Below are 18,508 nucleotides of genomic sequence, written 5' to 3'. Positions count from 1 at the left end.
TGAGATCACAAGAGTATAGCTCTCCAGGGATGGCTCTTCTCTAAAGCAATGAGATAATGCAGAGAACGCTGGCATGGAGGCTGGCATATTATGTGTACACACCCTTGCTATGTTTTCAAGCACCAGCTGAATATCCCCTCTCCCTGTGTTTTGCTTTTGACTGCGTTCCCAAGGGCAGGAACAAGAAGAGGCATCTCGGCAGACGTGCGGCGCATCTCTGAAAGACGTGCGGCGTTTCAGAGAACAAAGTAAAGAAGACGAGCAGTGCCAGCACGGAGCACAGAGGAAGGACAGCCAGGCAGAGGCGAGTCTGGGCATGGTGGTCAAGGGCCGTTTGGGAGCTGAGCCTGGGTGGTGTGCAGTGTTTGGGGTGGGGACTCAGGGCGGTGGGGCGGTACCTCTGTGGGGTGGATGAAGCATGGCACCAAGAGTTGGTAGAGGAGCTCACACTTGACACTGACAGTGACCAGGAGCCTGCGTGTGTCCCTGCTTAATACCCTCGCGATGCCTTCCACTTCGCGATACTGTACCATCACGTTTATCATTGTTACATTTCTAATCTACTCCGTACATTGAGTCAGCACTGGGAGTGCACAGAGGAGGATCAAGTCGGCTTTGCTAAACCCATGTCAGGGCACATCAAAGGATTATACTTAGGGAAAGAATTTCCTCCCTTCTTCACAGACCAGTGATAGGCCAGAAATGGCTTTTCCTCCAGGGAGGTAACGGACTACCCACAGGGCTTGGTATTCCTGCCATCATCCACTGACCATCCGTGCAGCTCCAGGCAAAGGCAGAAGGCAGGGAGGAAACTGTGTGGCAAGTAAAGAGCCCACACTATGGTCTCTTCTCTCCTTTTGCCCTAAAGGTCGAGCAGAGCAGGAAGCCAGAGAACACTTGTCTAGCTGGCAACCTACATAAAATGTACCCTGGGGCTAGGAATGATATTGTTACAGAAAAGATAAGCCCCAACTCTCTCCTGCTGAGCTTTCTCAATGCAGAGGAAATCTGAACAATTATCAGATTTCTAGACACCCTCCCAATTCTATTAATTCTTTGTCTAACTTCACCGATGGAGAAGGCAGAAATCTGCAGACAGACACTGGAACGGATGCCCCTCTCTAAGGAAAAGCCATAGAGAAGGTCTCCTGCTCCGGCCATTGAAGTTGCTTTCCAGGCTCACTGCATAAGAAGCAAACATCTCAGGCTAGAGTTTCCAAAATAAATCTGTGAATATTCTTCTGATTTTGAATCAGAGGCAACCGAGTGCCAGAATTAGCATTACTGCCAACCTTCCGCCAATAATACCTTGGGGGAAGTCCAGCAAAGATGACAAAAGCAAAAACATAAATACTTAAGTTTTTTACTTCTGAACATACTTTAAATGGAGTTTCAAGTTGCCACGTGGTGACCGACATTTAAGACTTAAAGCCCCTCTGTATATTTTAATACATTAAAACATAAATGTATAAATGTTTATGTGTATAATATATATGACATAAATAAGTGGATAATACAATGAGGACCTCCATTAAAATGCAACAAGGAGACTGGAAGTGAATATTTAAATAAATCATAACAGTATTTATAAGTCATTAAAAAATGAACTTATGGGCCCTTCTTGCCTCTCCTTTCACACAGAGAGTATTTTTTATTATTTAATAGGTCCCATAAAATTCTACAAAGTACTCACTAGATCTTTACATGATGTAGAAACATACTTTTAGAGGTAAGGAAGCTTAGGGATTTAGAGGCTTTTAGGCTAATTTGTTTATTTTAAAGGTGGAAAAAACAAAAACGAAAACCAAATCCCAACCGAGTATAGAGACAGCAAATAACTTGTCCTCATAACAAAACGCACAGGATTAGCACAGCTCTGGAGCTCTGTGTTCTAGTCTTGGCTCTGTCAATTATTGGTGGTGTGACCTTTGTTAAAACACTGAGCAGACTGAGCCTTAGTTTCCTCATCTTTAAAATGAGAGGGTTCAAACAGACGAACCCTAATGTATGTGCAATTTGTCCAGAGCCCCAAACCAATAGTGGAAAAACAAACCATCTGGAACAAAGCAAGAGGCGGCTATGAAATTCGGGACCTGACACCTGCCCAAAGGCTGATTCGTGCCATGCTTCCATTCCAAGGAGCAGGCTCTTGAGGATGGCCTGTGTCCACATCCTCTGCAGGGACAGGGCAGGGGGTGTGGCTGGGAGTTGCTACCCCAGGCAGGAAGATGACGCTTGGACAGCCATCTGGACACTGCTTACCTGGCCTCCTCATCATGCCAGAGGTAGCCCCTCAGTTCACCTTGATTTTAATGCTCAAATAGTCTCATATACTCTTGCATCACTTCTGCTAAAGTCAGGACAAGCGTTCGGGAAGAGCGAATACTCATGTCCTAGAGGAAATACTAAATGCCTTTCTTCTTGGGACAGGAGAGCCTCTTTAAAGGGTGCTCCTGTCTTTGTAGTGTGTGACTTCTACTGTTCACAATGATAATATTTGAAAATTCAACTCTTTTGGAGTCTTAGTTTTTCCAGTGGGAAACCGAGATTTAGAAACCTGGCCACCAGGTGGCGTCTGGATTCCTTGGTTTCAGGGTCCCCACCAAGTTTTTGCTGAAGGCCTGTTTTGCTTTCTGTGGCCGATTGCTAGCTGTCCGCCAATATCCATTCCCATTTCCTTGATAATAAGGCCCTAATTTTTAGCTGGTACATTTTTTCTGGGAATAAAACTACATCTAATTTGTAGTTGCTAGTATACAGGTTTTGACATTCAGAGAACATGTTCTCAGAACATTAATTCGTGTTTTGATACTCATTAACTTCTGTGCTGAGCGCATGGCATCAGCACTACATCTCTAAACCTCCTTCTGCCAAGCGTGGCCACATGAGTACGTTTTTGCCAATAAGGTGAAAGCAGACATAATACATGTCACCTCTGGCAAACAGGGCAAACACCTGCCCTTCCCTCTTCTTCCCTATTGCTGCCTTCATGCTGGCTGGAAAGTGGATATAAAATGCCTGGAACCCCTGCAGCCTTCTAGGACCATGAAGTGATGGTGGGAATGGAAGCCATGTACGGATAAAGCAGCAAGAGAGAAGGAGCTTGGATTCCTTACCCCTTAGACACCAAGTTGTTCCTGGACTGATGTCCCCTGCACTTCTTTTATGTGACAGGGAAAAAGAAACATCTCTTTCCTTTAAGCCATGGTTATTTTTGACTTTTTCTTCTGTTGCTCACAGGAGAAATCTAATCTAATCTGAATAACACACCTTGAGATTCAGACTCATTTCTAAAACCAGAAATAATTATTAAAATGGCAAAAGATAAGCACCATTAGCACATACTATTCATAGATGCAACTACACTACTGATTCAGTACTAATAAGAGGGAAGTGACTTTCTACTTTTTTTTTTTTTTTTGCGGTACACGGGCCTCTCACTGTTGTGGCCTCTCCCGTTGCAGAGCACAGGCTCCGGACGCGCAGGCCCAGCGGCCATGGCTCACGGGCCCAGCCGCTCCACGGCACGTGGGATCTTCCCGGACCGGGGCACGAACCCGTGTCCCCTGCATCGGCAGGCGGACTCTCAACCACTGCGCCACCCGGGAAGCCCCTCTACTTTGTTTTTATAGGATAATGAAATAGAACTTTCTTTTTCCCAGGATAGTTTTCTATCAAGGAGCTAGAGCTACTTGTTAGCTGTGAGTAATCTGAAATCTACTGACCTCAGTATCAGCAAAGCTCAGCAACCCGCAGCTTTTATGGATTTCGACAGCCATGACTCTTGGAAAAATTTAAACAAAAACTGAATATACTTAAGTGGGCACTATTTAAGTGCCTCAAGCTGTTTTCCACCTTGCAACAAGGAAGCCCGCAGGAGACTCAAGGAATCTCCCCAGGCCTATCGTTCCGGGGACTTGGTTGCTCAATTCTCAAGGCAACCTTGTGATTTTTACTCTAAGTGGGTTACATATTCTCAGGTTGCTGCAAAGCAATGTCCTTTTTCAAAACATGGAAGAGGATTTCTTTATGGTATGGAAACTGCACCGACCACGCACTTGGGCCCCATAACCTATTCCTCTGTTATAAGATAGCAAGAAAACCAAGACTCTTTCTTATCATCTTTTTTTTTTTTTTTTTTTTTTTTTTTTTTTTGCAGTACGTGGGCCTCTCACTGTTGTGGCCTCTCCCGTTGCAGAGCACAGGCTCCGGATGCGCAGGCTCAGCGGCCATGGCTCACGGGCCCAGCCGCTCCGCAGCATGTGGGATCTTCCCGGACCGGGGCACGAACCCATGTCCCCTGCATCGGCAGGCGGACTCTCAACCACTGCGCCACCAGGGAAGCCCTCTTATCATCTTTTACAGTCAAATTATTTTAACACAGTTGCTATCTAAAGAGGAAACAGGTACAAACATACGCCCTCTGAATATGAATATTATGCTGTCAATCTAGAATGGCTGGGCGACAAAGAGAATCCTAAAGGAAGGCAGGAATCTGTTTATGCAAGAATATGTCACTGCGAAGCGTACTATAAAAAATAACATGAAAGCTTAGGCACAAATCGTCAAGAACAACTGATTCAGTTTAAGGCCACTTCCTAATCATATGTAAGCACTGTATCCTCTCAAAACGTTCTTTTTGAAAACATTCCCCCATTCACTCTTCACTAACATTTTCTGAAGATTTCTGACCTATTCCTAACCGTGAGAATACAGCGCTATAGGAAAACAGTATCGTTAGTTCAACAGTCAGCTCACAAAGGATGTGGATGAGTCAAAAATTGCATATGCCATGCACTCAGCACAGAAGTTAATGAGTATTAAAACACTAATTAATGTTCTGAGAACATGTTCTCTGAATGGCAAAACCCGTATGCTAGCAACTACAAATTAGATATCGCCAAGGTGAGAAAAAAATCTAAAGAAAGAAAATGCCACTCTGTCTATGCCAAGGCATCTTGGTAAACCCAAAGAATCATCTAATTTTAGCATTGCTGGTCGGCTACAATGCAAACTGCCTTTGGGATGTTCTTGATGTCTCACATGCGTTACTGCAGGTAAACCTCAGAAGGTAACATTCCTCAGTTCAAGAGGACAGGAATCAAGATACTAACATCTGTGTTAAATACTTATAATTCTTACCATTTCTATACTCTATTGCCTTAGGTTTGCTATCGCCCCATAAAACTGAATCTTCCTTCTAATGTATTCTTTTATAAAATGTGGAAACTGTTGTTAAGGGAGTTGATTCAGAGTACACTGTTCTTTTTCAGGTCTATAAATTTTGTCTTTCATTTTGGGAGGAGAAAATCCAATCTCTCAGCTGGCTGAACAAAAATGAGACAATGAGAAACCAAAAACTGCATTTCTGCTACACTACATCCTTTGTCATGCCACGTTCAACCACAGTGCAAACACTATTCCATCCACAAAAGACAGCTGCCCAAGGCAACCCTACCTGCATAGGATGTCGAGGGCATGATTCCTTTCTTCTCGAACTTCCTGTGAAATTATGAAAATCCTGCTACAAAAAGGCAGAGGCAGTCTCTGAATGAAGGGTTGTGGTAAAATTCTTCAGGAGTCCCAGTAAGGACCTGGGAATTACGGAAGCAGCCATCCCTCAAAGCCCTGCCCAGTTTCCACCTCTCCTGGGAAGACTCCCTCCACGACCCTGACCAGGACGTGGCCTTGCTGATGGAAGCTTTCACCTTTCCCTTGATCACTGGGATAACATCCTTGGGGATGTCTGACCTTTCAGATCTCTGTGTCTCAACTTTCCAGACTGACTATAAATTTCCCAGGGACAGTGCCTCTGTCTGGAACTCCTCTGTCTTCAAACAGTACCACCTGGCATTGCATGTCACATCATAAATATTTGTTGACAGACTACATTTCTCTATTCCTTTGCTTCTGTTTAAAATGAAACGTATTACTGATTATAAATGTAGACAGATTTTTCAGGTAAATCACTCATCGCCAAACCTGTGTTATTAATGTAATTTCTGATGCTCAGTATTTCAACTTCTTTTTAAAGACACGGGCACAGATGTTCTAACCAATATTACGTGGTCATGTCATTCACAATAAAAGGAGAAAAACGATCAGTCAATTGCAGATTTGATAAACCTATCCAAAACTAAATTCTTATGTGTACCCCAGATCGGAAGAGAAACAGTGTTTCCAGGATCAGATTTTCAAAATTGTATTTCCGATACAGATCAATTTTCTACCCACAGCTGTAGTCAGGATTGGATAAAGATTACACAGACAGTAGCTCTGTTCTGTGTCCCTCAGCAATCTAGAACACTCCCACCCCCTATCCCACCACCATTCAAGATGCTCTGGGTCCTAAATGAAAGAACAGCCCTCTGTGGCTTATTCAGCCATGTGTTTCTTTGAGCCTCCTCTTTTTCTCTCCTTAGCTTGGTCCACCTGACCAGCTATACCACCAGGTAGATGTGCATGGCTGTGACCACCATTAACTGTACTGTCTAACCATGCAGGGTAAGCTGTGCTGCAGTATTTGCTTCAAAACGATAATGTGCCTCACAGAATGTAAGAAGGAATGACGACTAGCCCAGGGGATTTTATTTTAAAATCACTTACAGAATAAATATAAACACCAGAGTCAAGCGAAATCAAAAGCATCATTACCCTGAAGGAACTGAAAACAAAGAGTATCTTTTTTTCCCCCCCAAAATGCTGTGGTTTCTATTACATACTATAAGGAATTTTTTCCATTCACGCACAGATTCCTCTCTAGGGTCTGCTTTTACCGTTTGGTCATTGTTGGCAACACCACTGACAGCCTGATCGAATTGTGCGCACATCTGTCACGCTCCCATTTCCTGTCAAAGCTCTGCTGTGCACACCTGAGCTAAACACTGCAAAGTGGATTTTAAGTCGATGGTGTTGTGACATCATGGTACATTCCAAAGGCACCTTTACACAAAGAAAGAATTCTATTTAAATAACTCAGTGCAATGTGTGTGATGTATATAATCAACCGATTAAAATCTTCTATTGCCATTATACTAGAGAGGCTATGCTCTGCCCCAGGCATACCTCCTTAAGATCTGTAAAACCAATGCGTTCTGTCCAGTTACTCAGTTACTATCTCCTTAAATATTTACCATGAATCTTTTAATCTTTTTTTCCTCCTATTGCAGCAGTACAAATAAAAGGTTGCAAGCATTTCAGTAGCTCAACGTCAGAGAAGTGGAGAGCCAGACACAGGAGTTCAGTGAGTTTTCCAACGGCATAGCAATTGGCGTCACCCAAGCGCGCTTCCTCCCCAGTTTAATCTGGAAATTTCAGGCTGCTATGCGCACGGCTGAGGGATTTCTACTCCATACAAGCACGTGCTCAACTGTAAAGTTTTATCTTTTCATTTATAAATGAAAACAATACATATTAGGTTGTAAGTAGTTTCTTGGTGTATCCTCTGTGAAGAACAGAAAAAAAACAGCTACCTGATAGGAAAAACAACTCCACCATCCTCACTGAGAAATAAAGGTCACTTCCCTAGAAGAGGCTGCCTCGCTGGAAGCTGTCATGATTACAGGTCCCCCTCCCTGCCCCAAACTCCAAAGGTAATTACTCACTTTGGCAGGAATTGTGGGAAGCAGAAAAAAATGAGAACAATGTTTTTTGAAAATATACACCAGAGGGGCTGCACAGTAGAGATGAGAAGAAGAGGGGGGGGGGGAGGGGGGGGTGTCTCTCATGGGCAACTCTGCCCAATCCTAGGGCAGCCAAGGCTGTACCTTTGAGGGCAGAAGGCAGGGACAGTCACTGGTTGCTGCCTGGGCGTCCTTTGCATTACTGATGGGAGAGGCAGTGGCATCACACACACACGCGCGCGTGTGCCTGAGGATGCCCAGGCAGGGACTAGAAGTAGTTCCCGAGAAGGTCAAATGTTACAGTTGATAGGGACATATTTTTTACACATGGAGAAAACGGAAAACAGCAAAGAATGACAGCCTACAAGTGATTTTAAAAGTCTAATGCAGGACTATGGTGAATTAACGAACCATATAAGCACCAGACGGGCTACTGCCCCTAAAACATACCTCTACAGGCAATGGCTCACCCTGAAAATGAAAGAAGCCAAAATAGCTGTGGAAAACTAAAAGTCTGCTGAATTTATTTCTAACACTGATTATATTCTATGTGCCAGACACTTAATATGGGCATACCTTGGAGGTACTGCAGGTTCAGTTCCAGACCACCACGATAAACCAAGTATCAGAAAAAAGCCAGTCACATGAATTTTCTGGTTTCCCAGTGCAAAGAAAAGTTACATTTGCGCTATACTGTAGTCTATTCAGTGTGCAATGGCATGAAGTCTAAAAAACAATGTACGTATCTTTTTTTTTTTTTGCGGTAGGCGGGCCTCTCACTGTTGTGGCCTCTCCCGTTGCGGAGCACAGGCTCCGGATGCGCAGGCTCAGCGGCCATGGCTCACGGGCGTAGCCGCTCCGCAGCATGTGGGATCTTCCCGGACCGGGGCACGAACCCGTGTCCCCTGCATCGGCAGGCAGACTCTCAACCACTGCACCACCAGGGAAGCCCAACAATGTACATATCTTAAAGAACACTTTATTGCTGGAAAATGCCTACCATCACCTGAGCCTTCAGTGAGTCATAATCTTTTTTGCAATAGTAACATCAAAGATCACTGATCACAGATCACAACAAATATAATAATAAAAATGAAAAAGTTTGAAATTTTGCAAGAATTACCAAAATACAACAGAGACATGAAGTGGACAAACGCTGTCGGAAAAATGGCACCAACACAGATTTGCTCGGCACACGGTTGCCACAAACCTTCAATCTGTAAAAAAAATACAGTATCTGCAAAGTGCAATAAAGCGAAGCACAATAAAACAAGGTATGCCTGTATACATCATCTCACAGAATCCTGCAGGAATGCTGCAAAATACGCACTAACTCTGTTTTACAGCTGAAAAAACTGTGGCAGAAAAGTTAAATGACTCACCCAATGTCACCCAAGAAGCACATGTAGATTTCAGGCCTGACAGAGCTTCAAGACAAAGGCCCTGTATGTCTACTGAGAACACTCTGATTTTATAAATACTATTTCTACAGACTAAGGATCAGAAAACTTGGTCTTAGAGGGCCAAATACTAAGAGCTTTAGCCTTTGTGGGCCAGGCAGTCTCTGCTGCACAGGTAAAGCACTAAGGCAGCCACAGGCACTGTGTGAACAAGCAGGTGTGGCTGCTCTCCAATAAAACCGGAGGCCAGTATGTTCACCTCTGATATAGAAGAGGGGCTGGCAAACTGCAGCCCGCGGCCAGATCCAGTCCGCCATTGGTTTTGTAAACAAAGTTTTATTTACCTGGAAAATGCCTGGATCTGCCTAAGAGGCAAGAGGTCATTGTTTTGGGGTGTGCGAGGAGAGGAGATTCAGAGCACCGCCTAAACGAACTCCAGAGACTGGCGCGAGCCGCGGCTATCAGCGTGGACCCAGAGACGGGCATGAGATGCTAAGGCTGCTACTGCAGCCACCAAGAAGCCTGTGTGCAAGCACAGGTCACTATCCACACCCCGCTTCCGGGAGCCTGTGCAGCCCGCCACTGCCAGGGTCCCGGGATCCAGGGACAACTTCCGCGGGAGAACACACGGTGTGCATCAGGCTGGTGCAATGTCACGCAGGCCTCTGCCGCCGCAGGCTCGCTCCGCATCCGCACCCCTCCCTCCCCTCGGCCTGAGTGAGCCAGAGTCCCTGAAGCAGCTGCTCCTTTAACCCCATCCTCCCTGAGCGAAGAACAGACGCCCTCAGGCGACCTACACGCAGAGGCGGGGCCAATCCAAAGCTGAACCCCAGGAGCTGTGGGAACAGAGAAGAGAAAGGGAAATCTCTCCCAGCAGCCTCAGGAGCAGCGGATTAAAGCTCCACAATCAACTTGATGTACCTGCATCTGTGGAATACCTGAATAGACAACGAGTCATCCCAAACTGAGAAGGTGGATATTGGGAGCAATGATATATATATATTTTTCCCGTTTCTCGTTTTGTGAGTGCATATGTATATGCTTCTGTGTGTGATTTTGTCTGTATAGCTTGGCTTTTACCATTTGTCCTAGGGTTCTGTTCTTTTTTTTTTTAGTATAGTTTTCAGCACTTGTTATCATTGGCAGATTTGTTTTTTGGTTTGGTTCCTCTCTTCTTTCTTTTTTTATTACTTTAAAATTTTTTTATTTTTAATAATTACTTTTTATTGTTTATTTTAATAACATTATTTTATATTATTTTTTTCTATCTTCCTTCCTTCCTTTTTTCTCCCTTTTCTTCTGGGCTGTGTGGCTGCCAGGGTCTTGGTGCTCTGGCTGAGTCTCAGGCCTGAGCCTCTGAGGTGGGAGAGCCGAGTTCAAGACATTAGTCCACCAGAGACCTCCTGGCTCCACGTAGTATCAAACAGCGAAAGCTCTCCTAGGGATCACCATTTCAACCCTAAGACCCAGCTCCACTCAACGAGCAGCAAGCTATAGTGCTGGACACCCTATGCCCAACGACTACCAAGACAGGAGCACAACCCCACCCATTAGCAGAGAGGCTGCCTAAAATCATAATAAGGTCACAGACACCACAAAACATACCACCGGACACGGTCCTGCCCACCAGAAAGACGAAATCCAGCCTCATCCACCAGAACACAGGCACCAGTCCCCTCCATCAGGAAGCCTACACAACCCACTGAACCAACCTTACCCACTGGGGGCAGACACCAAAAACAACAGGAAATGCGAACCTGCAGCCTGCAAAAAGGAGACCCCAAACACAGTAAGTTAAGCAAAAGGAGAAGACAGAGAAACACACAACAGATGAAGGAGCAAGGTAAAAACCCAGCAGACCAAACAAATGAAGAAGAAATAGGCAGTCTACCTGAAAAAGAATTCAGAGTAATGATAGTAAAGATGATCCAAAATCTTGGAAATAGAATGGAGAAAATATAAGAAACGTTTAACAAGGACCTAGAAGAACTAAAGAACAAACAAACAATGAGGAACAACACAATAAATGAAATTAAAAATTCTCTAGAAGTAACCAAGAGCACAATAACTGAGGCAGAAGAACGGATAAGTGACCTGGAAGATAAAATAGTGGAAATAACTACTGCAGAGCAGAATACAGAAAAAAGAATGAAAAGAATTGAGGACAGTTGCAGAGACTTCCGGGACAACATTAAATGCACCAACATTCGAATTATAGGGGTCCCAGAAGAAGAAGAGAAAAAGAAAAGGACTGAGAACATATTTGAAGAGATTTTAGTTGAAAACTTCCCTAACATGGGAAAGGAAATAATCAATCAAGTCCAGGAAGCTCAGAGTCCCATACAGGATAAATCCAAGGAGAAACATGCCAAGACACATACTAATCAAACTATCAAAAATTATATACAAAGAAAAAATATTAAAAGCAACAAGGGAAAAATAACAAATAACATACAAGGGAATCCCCATAAGGTTAACAGCTGATCTTTCAGCAGAAACTGTGCAAGCCAGAAGGGAGTGGCAGGACACATTGTGGCAGGACATATTTAAAGTGATGAAAGGGCAGAACCTACAACCAAGATTACTCTACCTGGCAAGGATCTCATTCAGATTTGACAGAGAAATTAAAAGCTTTACAGACAAGCAAAAGCTAAGAGGATTCAGCACCACCAACCAGCTTTACAACAAATGCTAAAGGAACTTCTCTAGGCAGGAAACACAAGAGAAGGAAAGGACCTACAATAACAAACCCAAAACAATTAAGAAAATGGTAATAGGAACATACATATCGAAAATTACCTTAAATATAAATGGACTAAATGCTCCAACCAAAAGACACAGACTAGCTAAATGGCTACAAAAGCAAGACCCGTATGTATGCTACCTACAAGAGACACACTTCAGACCTAGGGACACCAACAGACTGAAAGTGAATATATTCCATGCAAATGGAAATCAAATGGAAATCAAATGGAAATCAAAAGAAAGCTGAAGTAGCAATTCTCATATCACACAAAACAGACTTTAAAATAAAGACTATTACAAGAGACAAAGAAGAACACTACATAATGATCAAAGGATCAATCCAAGAAAAAGATATAACAACTGTAAATATTTATGCACCCAACACAGGAGCACCTCAATACATAAGGCAAATGCTAACAGCCATAAAAAGGGAAACTGACAGTAACACAATCAGAGTCGGGGACTTTAACACCCCACTTTCACCAATGGACAGATCATCCAAAATGAAAATAAATAAGGAAACACAAGCTTTAAATGACACATTAAAAAAGATGGACTTAATTGATATTTATAGGACATTCCATCCAAAAACAACAGAATACACTTTTTTCTCAACTGCTCATGGAACATTCTCCAGGATAGATCATATCTTGGGTCACAAATCAAGCCTTGGTAAATTTAAGAAAACTGAAATCACATCAAGTATCTTTTCTGACCACAACACGATGAGACTAGATATCAATTACAGGAAAAAATCTGTAAGAAATACAAACACATGGAGGCTAAACAGTACACTACTTAATAACCAAGAGATCACTGAAGAAATCAAAGAGGAAATCAAAAAATACCTAGAAATAAATGACAATGAAAACACGACGACCCAAAACCTATGGGATGCAGCAAGAGCAGTTCTAAGAGGGAAGTTTATAGCAATACAATCCTACTGCAAGAAACATCTCAAATAAACAACCGGAACTTACACCTAAAGCAATTAGAGAAAGAAGAAAAAAAAAAACCCCAAAGTTAGCAGAAGGAAAGAAATCATAAAGATCAGATCAGAAATAAATGAAAAAGAAATGAAGGAAACAATAGCAAAGATCAATAAAACTAAAAGCTGGTTCTTTGAGAAAATAATCAAAATTGATAAACCATTAGCCAGACTCATAAAGAAAAAAAGAGAGAAGACTCAAATCAATAGAATTAGAAATGAAAAAGGAGAAGTAACAACTGACACTGCAGAAATACAAAGGATCATGAGAGATTACTACAAGCAACTCTATGCCAATAAAATGGACAACCTGGAAGAAATGGCCAAATTCTTAGAAAAGCACAGTCTTCTGACACTGAACCAGGAAGAAATAGAAAATATAAACAAACCAATCACAAGCAGTGATATTGAGACTGTGATTAAAAATCTTCCAACAAACAAAAGCCCAGGACCAGATGGATTCTCAGGTGAATTCTATCAAACATTTAGAGAAGAGCTAACACCTACCCTTCTCAAACTCTTCCAAAATATAGCAGAGGGAGGAACACTCCTAAACTAATTGTACGAGGCCACCACCACCCTGATACCAAAACCAGACAAAGATGTCACAAAGAAAGAAAACTACAGGCCATTATCACTGATGAACATAGATGCAAAAATCCTCAACAAAATACTAGCAAACAGAATCCAACAGCACATTAAAAGGACCATACACCATGATCAAGTAGGATTTATCCCAGGAATGCAAGGATTCTTCAATATACGCAAATCAATAAATGTGATACACCATATTAACAAATTCAAGGAGAAAATCCATATGATCATCTCAATAGATGCAGAAAAAGCTTTCGACAAAATTCAACACCCATTTATGATAAAAACCCTGCAGAAAGTAGGCATAGAGGGAACTTTCCTCAACATAATAAAGGCCATAGGAGACAAACCCACAGACAACATAGTTCTCAATGGTGAAACTCTGAAACCATTTCCACTAAGATCAGGAACAAGACACGGTTACCCACTCTCAGCATCATTATTCAACAAAGTTTTGGAAGTTTTAGCCACACCAATCAGAGAAGAAAAAGAAATAAAATGAATCCAAATCGGAAAAGAAGAAGTAAAGCTGTCACTGTTTGCAGATGACATGATACTACACATAGAGAATCCTAAAGATGCTACCAGAAAACTACTAGAGCTAATCAATGAATTTGGTAAAGTAGCAGGATACAAAATTAATGCACAGAAATCTCTTGCATTCCTATGCACTAATGATGAAAAATCTGAAAGAGAAATTAAGGAAACACTCCCATTTACCAGTGCGAGAAAAAGAATAAAATACCTAGGAATAAACCTACCTAGGGAGACAAAAGATGTGTATGCAGAAAACTATAAGACACTGATGAAAGAAAATAAAAAGGATACAAACAGATGGATTGGATTGGATTACCATGTTCTTGGATTGGAAGAATCAACATTGTGAAAATGACTATAGTACCCAAAGCAGTCTACAGATTCAATGCAGTCCCTATCAAACTACCACTGGCATTTTTCACTGAACTAGAACAAAAAATTTCACAATTTGTATGGAAACACAAAAGACCCCGAATAGCCAAAGCAATCTTAAAAAGAAAAACGGAGCTGGAGTAATCAGGCTCCCTGACTTCAGACTATACTAGAAAGCTACAGTAATCAAGACAGTATGGTACTGGCACAAAAACAGAAATATAGATCAACGGAACAGGATAGAAAGCCCAGAGATAAACCCATGCACACATGTCACCTTATTTTTGATAACAGAGGCAAGAACATACAATGGAGAAAAGACAGCATCTTCAGTAAGTGGTGCTGGGAAAACTGGACAGCTACTTGTAAAAGAATGAAATTAGAACACTCCCTAATACCATACAAAAAAATAAACTCAAAATGGATTAAAGACCTAAATGTAAAGCCAGACACTATCAAACTCTTAGAGGAAAACATAGGCAGAACACTCTATGACATAAATCACAGCAAGATCCTTTATGACCCACCTCCTAGAGAAATGGAAATAAAAACAAAAATAAACAAATGGGACCTAACGAAACTTCAAAGCTTTTGCACAGCAAAGGAAACCATAAACAAGACCAAAAGACAACCCTCAGAATGGGAGAAAATATTTGCAAATGAAGCAACTGACAAAGGATTAATCTCCAAAATTTACAAGCAGCTCATGCAGCTCATCCAAAAAACAAACAGCCCAATCCAAAAATGGGCAGACGTAAACAGACATTTCTCCAAAGAAGATATACAGATTGAGAACAAACGCGTGAGAGAATGCTCAACATCACTTATCATTACAGAAATGCAAATCAAAACTACAGTGAGGTATCACCTGACACCAGTCAGAATGGCCATCATCAAAAAATCTACAAACAATAAATGCTGGAGAGGGTGTGGAGAAAAGAGAACCCTCTTACACTGTTGGTGGGAACGTAAATTGATACAGCCACTATGGAGGCTCATTAATAAACTGAAAATAGAACTACCATACAACCCAGCAATCCCACTACTGGGCATATACCCTGAGAAAACCATAATCCAAAAAGAGTCATGTACCACAATGTTCACTGCAGCTTTATTTACAATAGCCAGGACATGGAAGCAACCTAGGTGTCCATCGACAGATGAATGGATAAAAAAGATGTGGCACAGATATACAATGGAATATTACTCAGCCATAAACAGAAATGAAAATGAATTATTTGTAGTGAGGTGGATGGACCTAGAGTCTGTCATACAGAGTGAAGTAAGTCAGAAAGAGAAAAACAAACACCGTGTGCTAATGCATATATACGGAATCTAAAAAAAAAAAAAAAAAAAAAAAAAGGTTATGAAGAACCTCGGGGCAGGACAGGAATAAAGACGCAGACGTAGAGAATGAACTTGAGGACATGGGGAGGGGGAAGGGTAAGCTGTGACAAAGCGAGAGAGAGGCATGGACATATATGCACTACCAAATGTAAAACAGATAGCTAGTGGGAAGCACCCGCACAACACAGGGAGATCAGCTTGGTGCTTTGTGACCACCTAGAGAGGTGGGATAGGGAGGGTGGGAGGGAGATGCAAGAGGGAGGAGGTATGGGGATATATGTATATGTATAGCTGATTCACTATGTTATAAAGCAGAAACTAACACACCATTGAAAAGCCATTATACTCCAATATGGATGTTAAAAAAAATAAACAAAAATAAATAAAAAGCATAATTCATAAAAAAAAAAAGGTTTTATTTATTTTTGAACTACATCTAGCCCATTATCTAGACTACTCCTAGACAGGTGAAGGGCAATTCACTGAGGTAAAATGATGCCCTAGTTTCACAGAAACATCCTCGGGGGCATCAGTGCTCTTTTTTCTAATTTTCCTTCACAAACAACAGTCTGATTCTTAATCTATGGTCTCTGTGGTCCAGCCCCCTGGTGGGAGAGCCCTGATAAACACCTGGTGCCTGACAGGTGACCTCTCACTGCAAAGGAACAGAGTCATCCTGCATCATCCATTAGTAAGTGATTCCATTTCTGAGAAACTCAGTACATTTGGGGCGCTAAGAAAACAAAAATGGAGATTCGCAACCTGAAAAGATGGTGACCAGAGACTGAACTGGTGGTACCATGACAATTAAGCAGTTAATTCATCCATTCTAATATTTTATGGCGTGCTCACCCTGTGCCAGCCAGACATACAGACGAATTTCAGACTGAAAAGGCTGGCTCCTAGCACTTGAGTATTTTATGTAGAGCAGATCTATGTTGTTATTTATGACACCACGAGACCTGAGCCAGAAAACAACCCACTTTCAAGCAAGCAGACAAACCGTGTCGCCTTGAGCACCCAGACAAGGGGCTCTGGCTTCATGTCAAGAGTAGCAGTGCCGGGAGCAGAACCTTTAAACTCTAGGAGGACAGGGACCACGCCTGGCTCAATGCCCAGAAACAGCAGGAGTTCCCCCAATATCTGTTGCCCCTATTGTTGTGGATTACCTCCACGGCTCCTGACAAAGTGGGGTGTGCAGGGCCCGAAAGTCAGATTTTTCTGACTCACATTGTCAGGATCAAATGCTCCATACCTGAACTGTCTGGTAATCGGAAGCATCGATTCCTTTCACAGTCACCTCTCGGAAGACTCTGGGCTCCAGTTCCTCTTTGGTCAGATCACAGTGATAAATGATACCTAGAAGGAAGTGGAAGTCTTAAGTTCAGTCCACAAACTCACTAGATACAAGGGGGGCAAAGATCACAAAGCACAGTCAGCAGTGCCGTGTAAGGTCACTGTAGCAAGAGAGCCCACAATGGTCAGGCGTGTGGAGTGCCTGACTTCATCATCACCATGTCATCATCACCAGTTCACACTTCATCATCACCATCGTGTTCGGCCTTCCGTTTTACAACAGTTACCTGGGTATTCATTTTAGAAGATTCTAATGCATTCTGTGACCATGAGAATAGTTAAACCTAACTGCAGAAACTTAATAGGTCTTCCCCACGCCAGGTCACTTAGGAGAACAGGTCAAAGAAGATGGGAAACTTCATGTAGGGCCGTTTTACCTGAGAAGTGATTAAGATGGAAAACTCAAATGACTTGCCCAAAGTCAACAGCCATTCAGGGGTCTCTTGATGGGAACTCTGGGGCGCCTGTTACCTGCTACCCACCCATCTGTGGACACACATGTGGAGAGCAGTCAAGGACCAAAGATAGCCTTTTAGGGTAGCCTTTTAGGGTAGCCTTTTGGAGTTGCCTTTAAAATTTTGATTATCCCAGTAATTGTGCACAACACAGATTGATGAACACACACCACAACATTTTAGCTTATTTTAACCACTAATGAAAATTCCATTTCCTTAATTTAACGCTACTACACTCTAACATTCAAGAACTAAACCAAAGAAACAATAACTAAGACGAATCGTTACTGTTTGAAAACAACAACATTGCTATAGTTTATGAAACAGAATTAGTCATCTGGAGTGGCTGGTGTGGAAACAGCCCTCCCACAGAATACTTTAAGCATATGCTGTCAAGTATATGAAAAATCAATTCAGAGATCCTGATACTTGCTGGAAAACCAGAAACTAAGCGGTACTCCCACAGGGCACATTCAAATTGATTGATCATGTGTTAAAATGGCAGCTTGCTTTCTTTTCAACTCCTCTGTGTACGTATGAACTTCACTAACAGCTGAGAAACAGCACTCTGCCCCCCACTGGCAAAGAGTAATACATTCAGATTCCTTAACAGCAGGACTGCTAATCCCTATGAATGTTATCTCACTTCTCATGCTTACAAATTATTTTAAGGTTTATAATACGGAATATGATTAACACTGACAGTGGGGAGATGTGTAACATGACCGAAGTCCTGGCTTTCTTAGTTTAAGTTACAGTTGGATGTTTGTTGGAATATGACTTTATGTATAAAATACTTCCAGACTACACTCTGGGCATACGTTCTAAATTACCAGATACACTGAATACTGTACTTGCTCAGATAAATGTAATCTCGAGGGCAAATTGCTATCTTCACATGTACGTTAATTTTTGAAGAGCTTCTTCATTAGTACCTGCCCCACTTCATCCAAACACAAAAAGCATCTGAATCCTTGGAAAAAAACTCCAGACCAAACAACGACGACGACAAGAGATTGCAGAACAAGCATGTGCCATTTGAGCATCGGACTCACCCCGGCATCACTGTTACCTGTACTACAGTGAACGACG

General features: G+C 42.2%; 1 protein-coding gene across 1 annotated transcript in view; it reads right to left on the bottom strand.

The window, feature by feature from the left end:
* PREP (prolyl endopeptidase) overlaps positions 1-18,508 on the bottom strand; it is a 134,672-nt gene that overhangs the window by 41,084 nt on the left and 75,080 nt on the right. The window contains exon 10 of the mRNA XM_027089613.1: positions 16,861-16,964. Coding sequence (XP_026945414.1) covers positions 16,861-16,964 — 104 coding nt within the window. The remainder of the gene's footprint in view (positions 1-16,860; positions 16,965-18,508) is intronic.

This window comes from Aethalodelphis obliquidens, unplaced genomic scaffold, assembly GCF_003676395.1.
Source record: "Aethalodelphis obliquidens isolate GAN/ISIS:26980383/991018 unplaced genomic scaffold, ASM367639v1 scaffold3, whole genome shotgun sequence".
Lineage (NCBI taxonomy): Eukaryota > Metazoa > Chordata > Mammalia > Artiodactyla > Delphinidae > Aethalodelphis > Aethalodelphis obliquidens.
The sequence above is the reverse complement of the archived record's forward strand: the minus strand, read 5'-3'. Positions and strand labels throughout refer to the sequence as shown.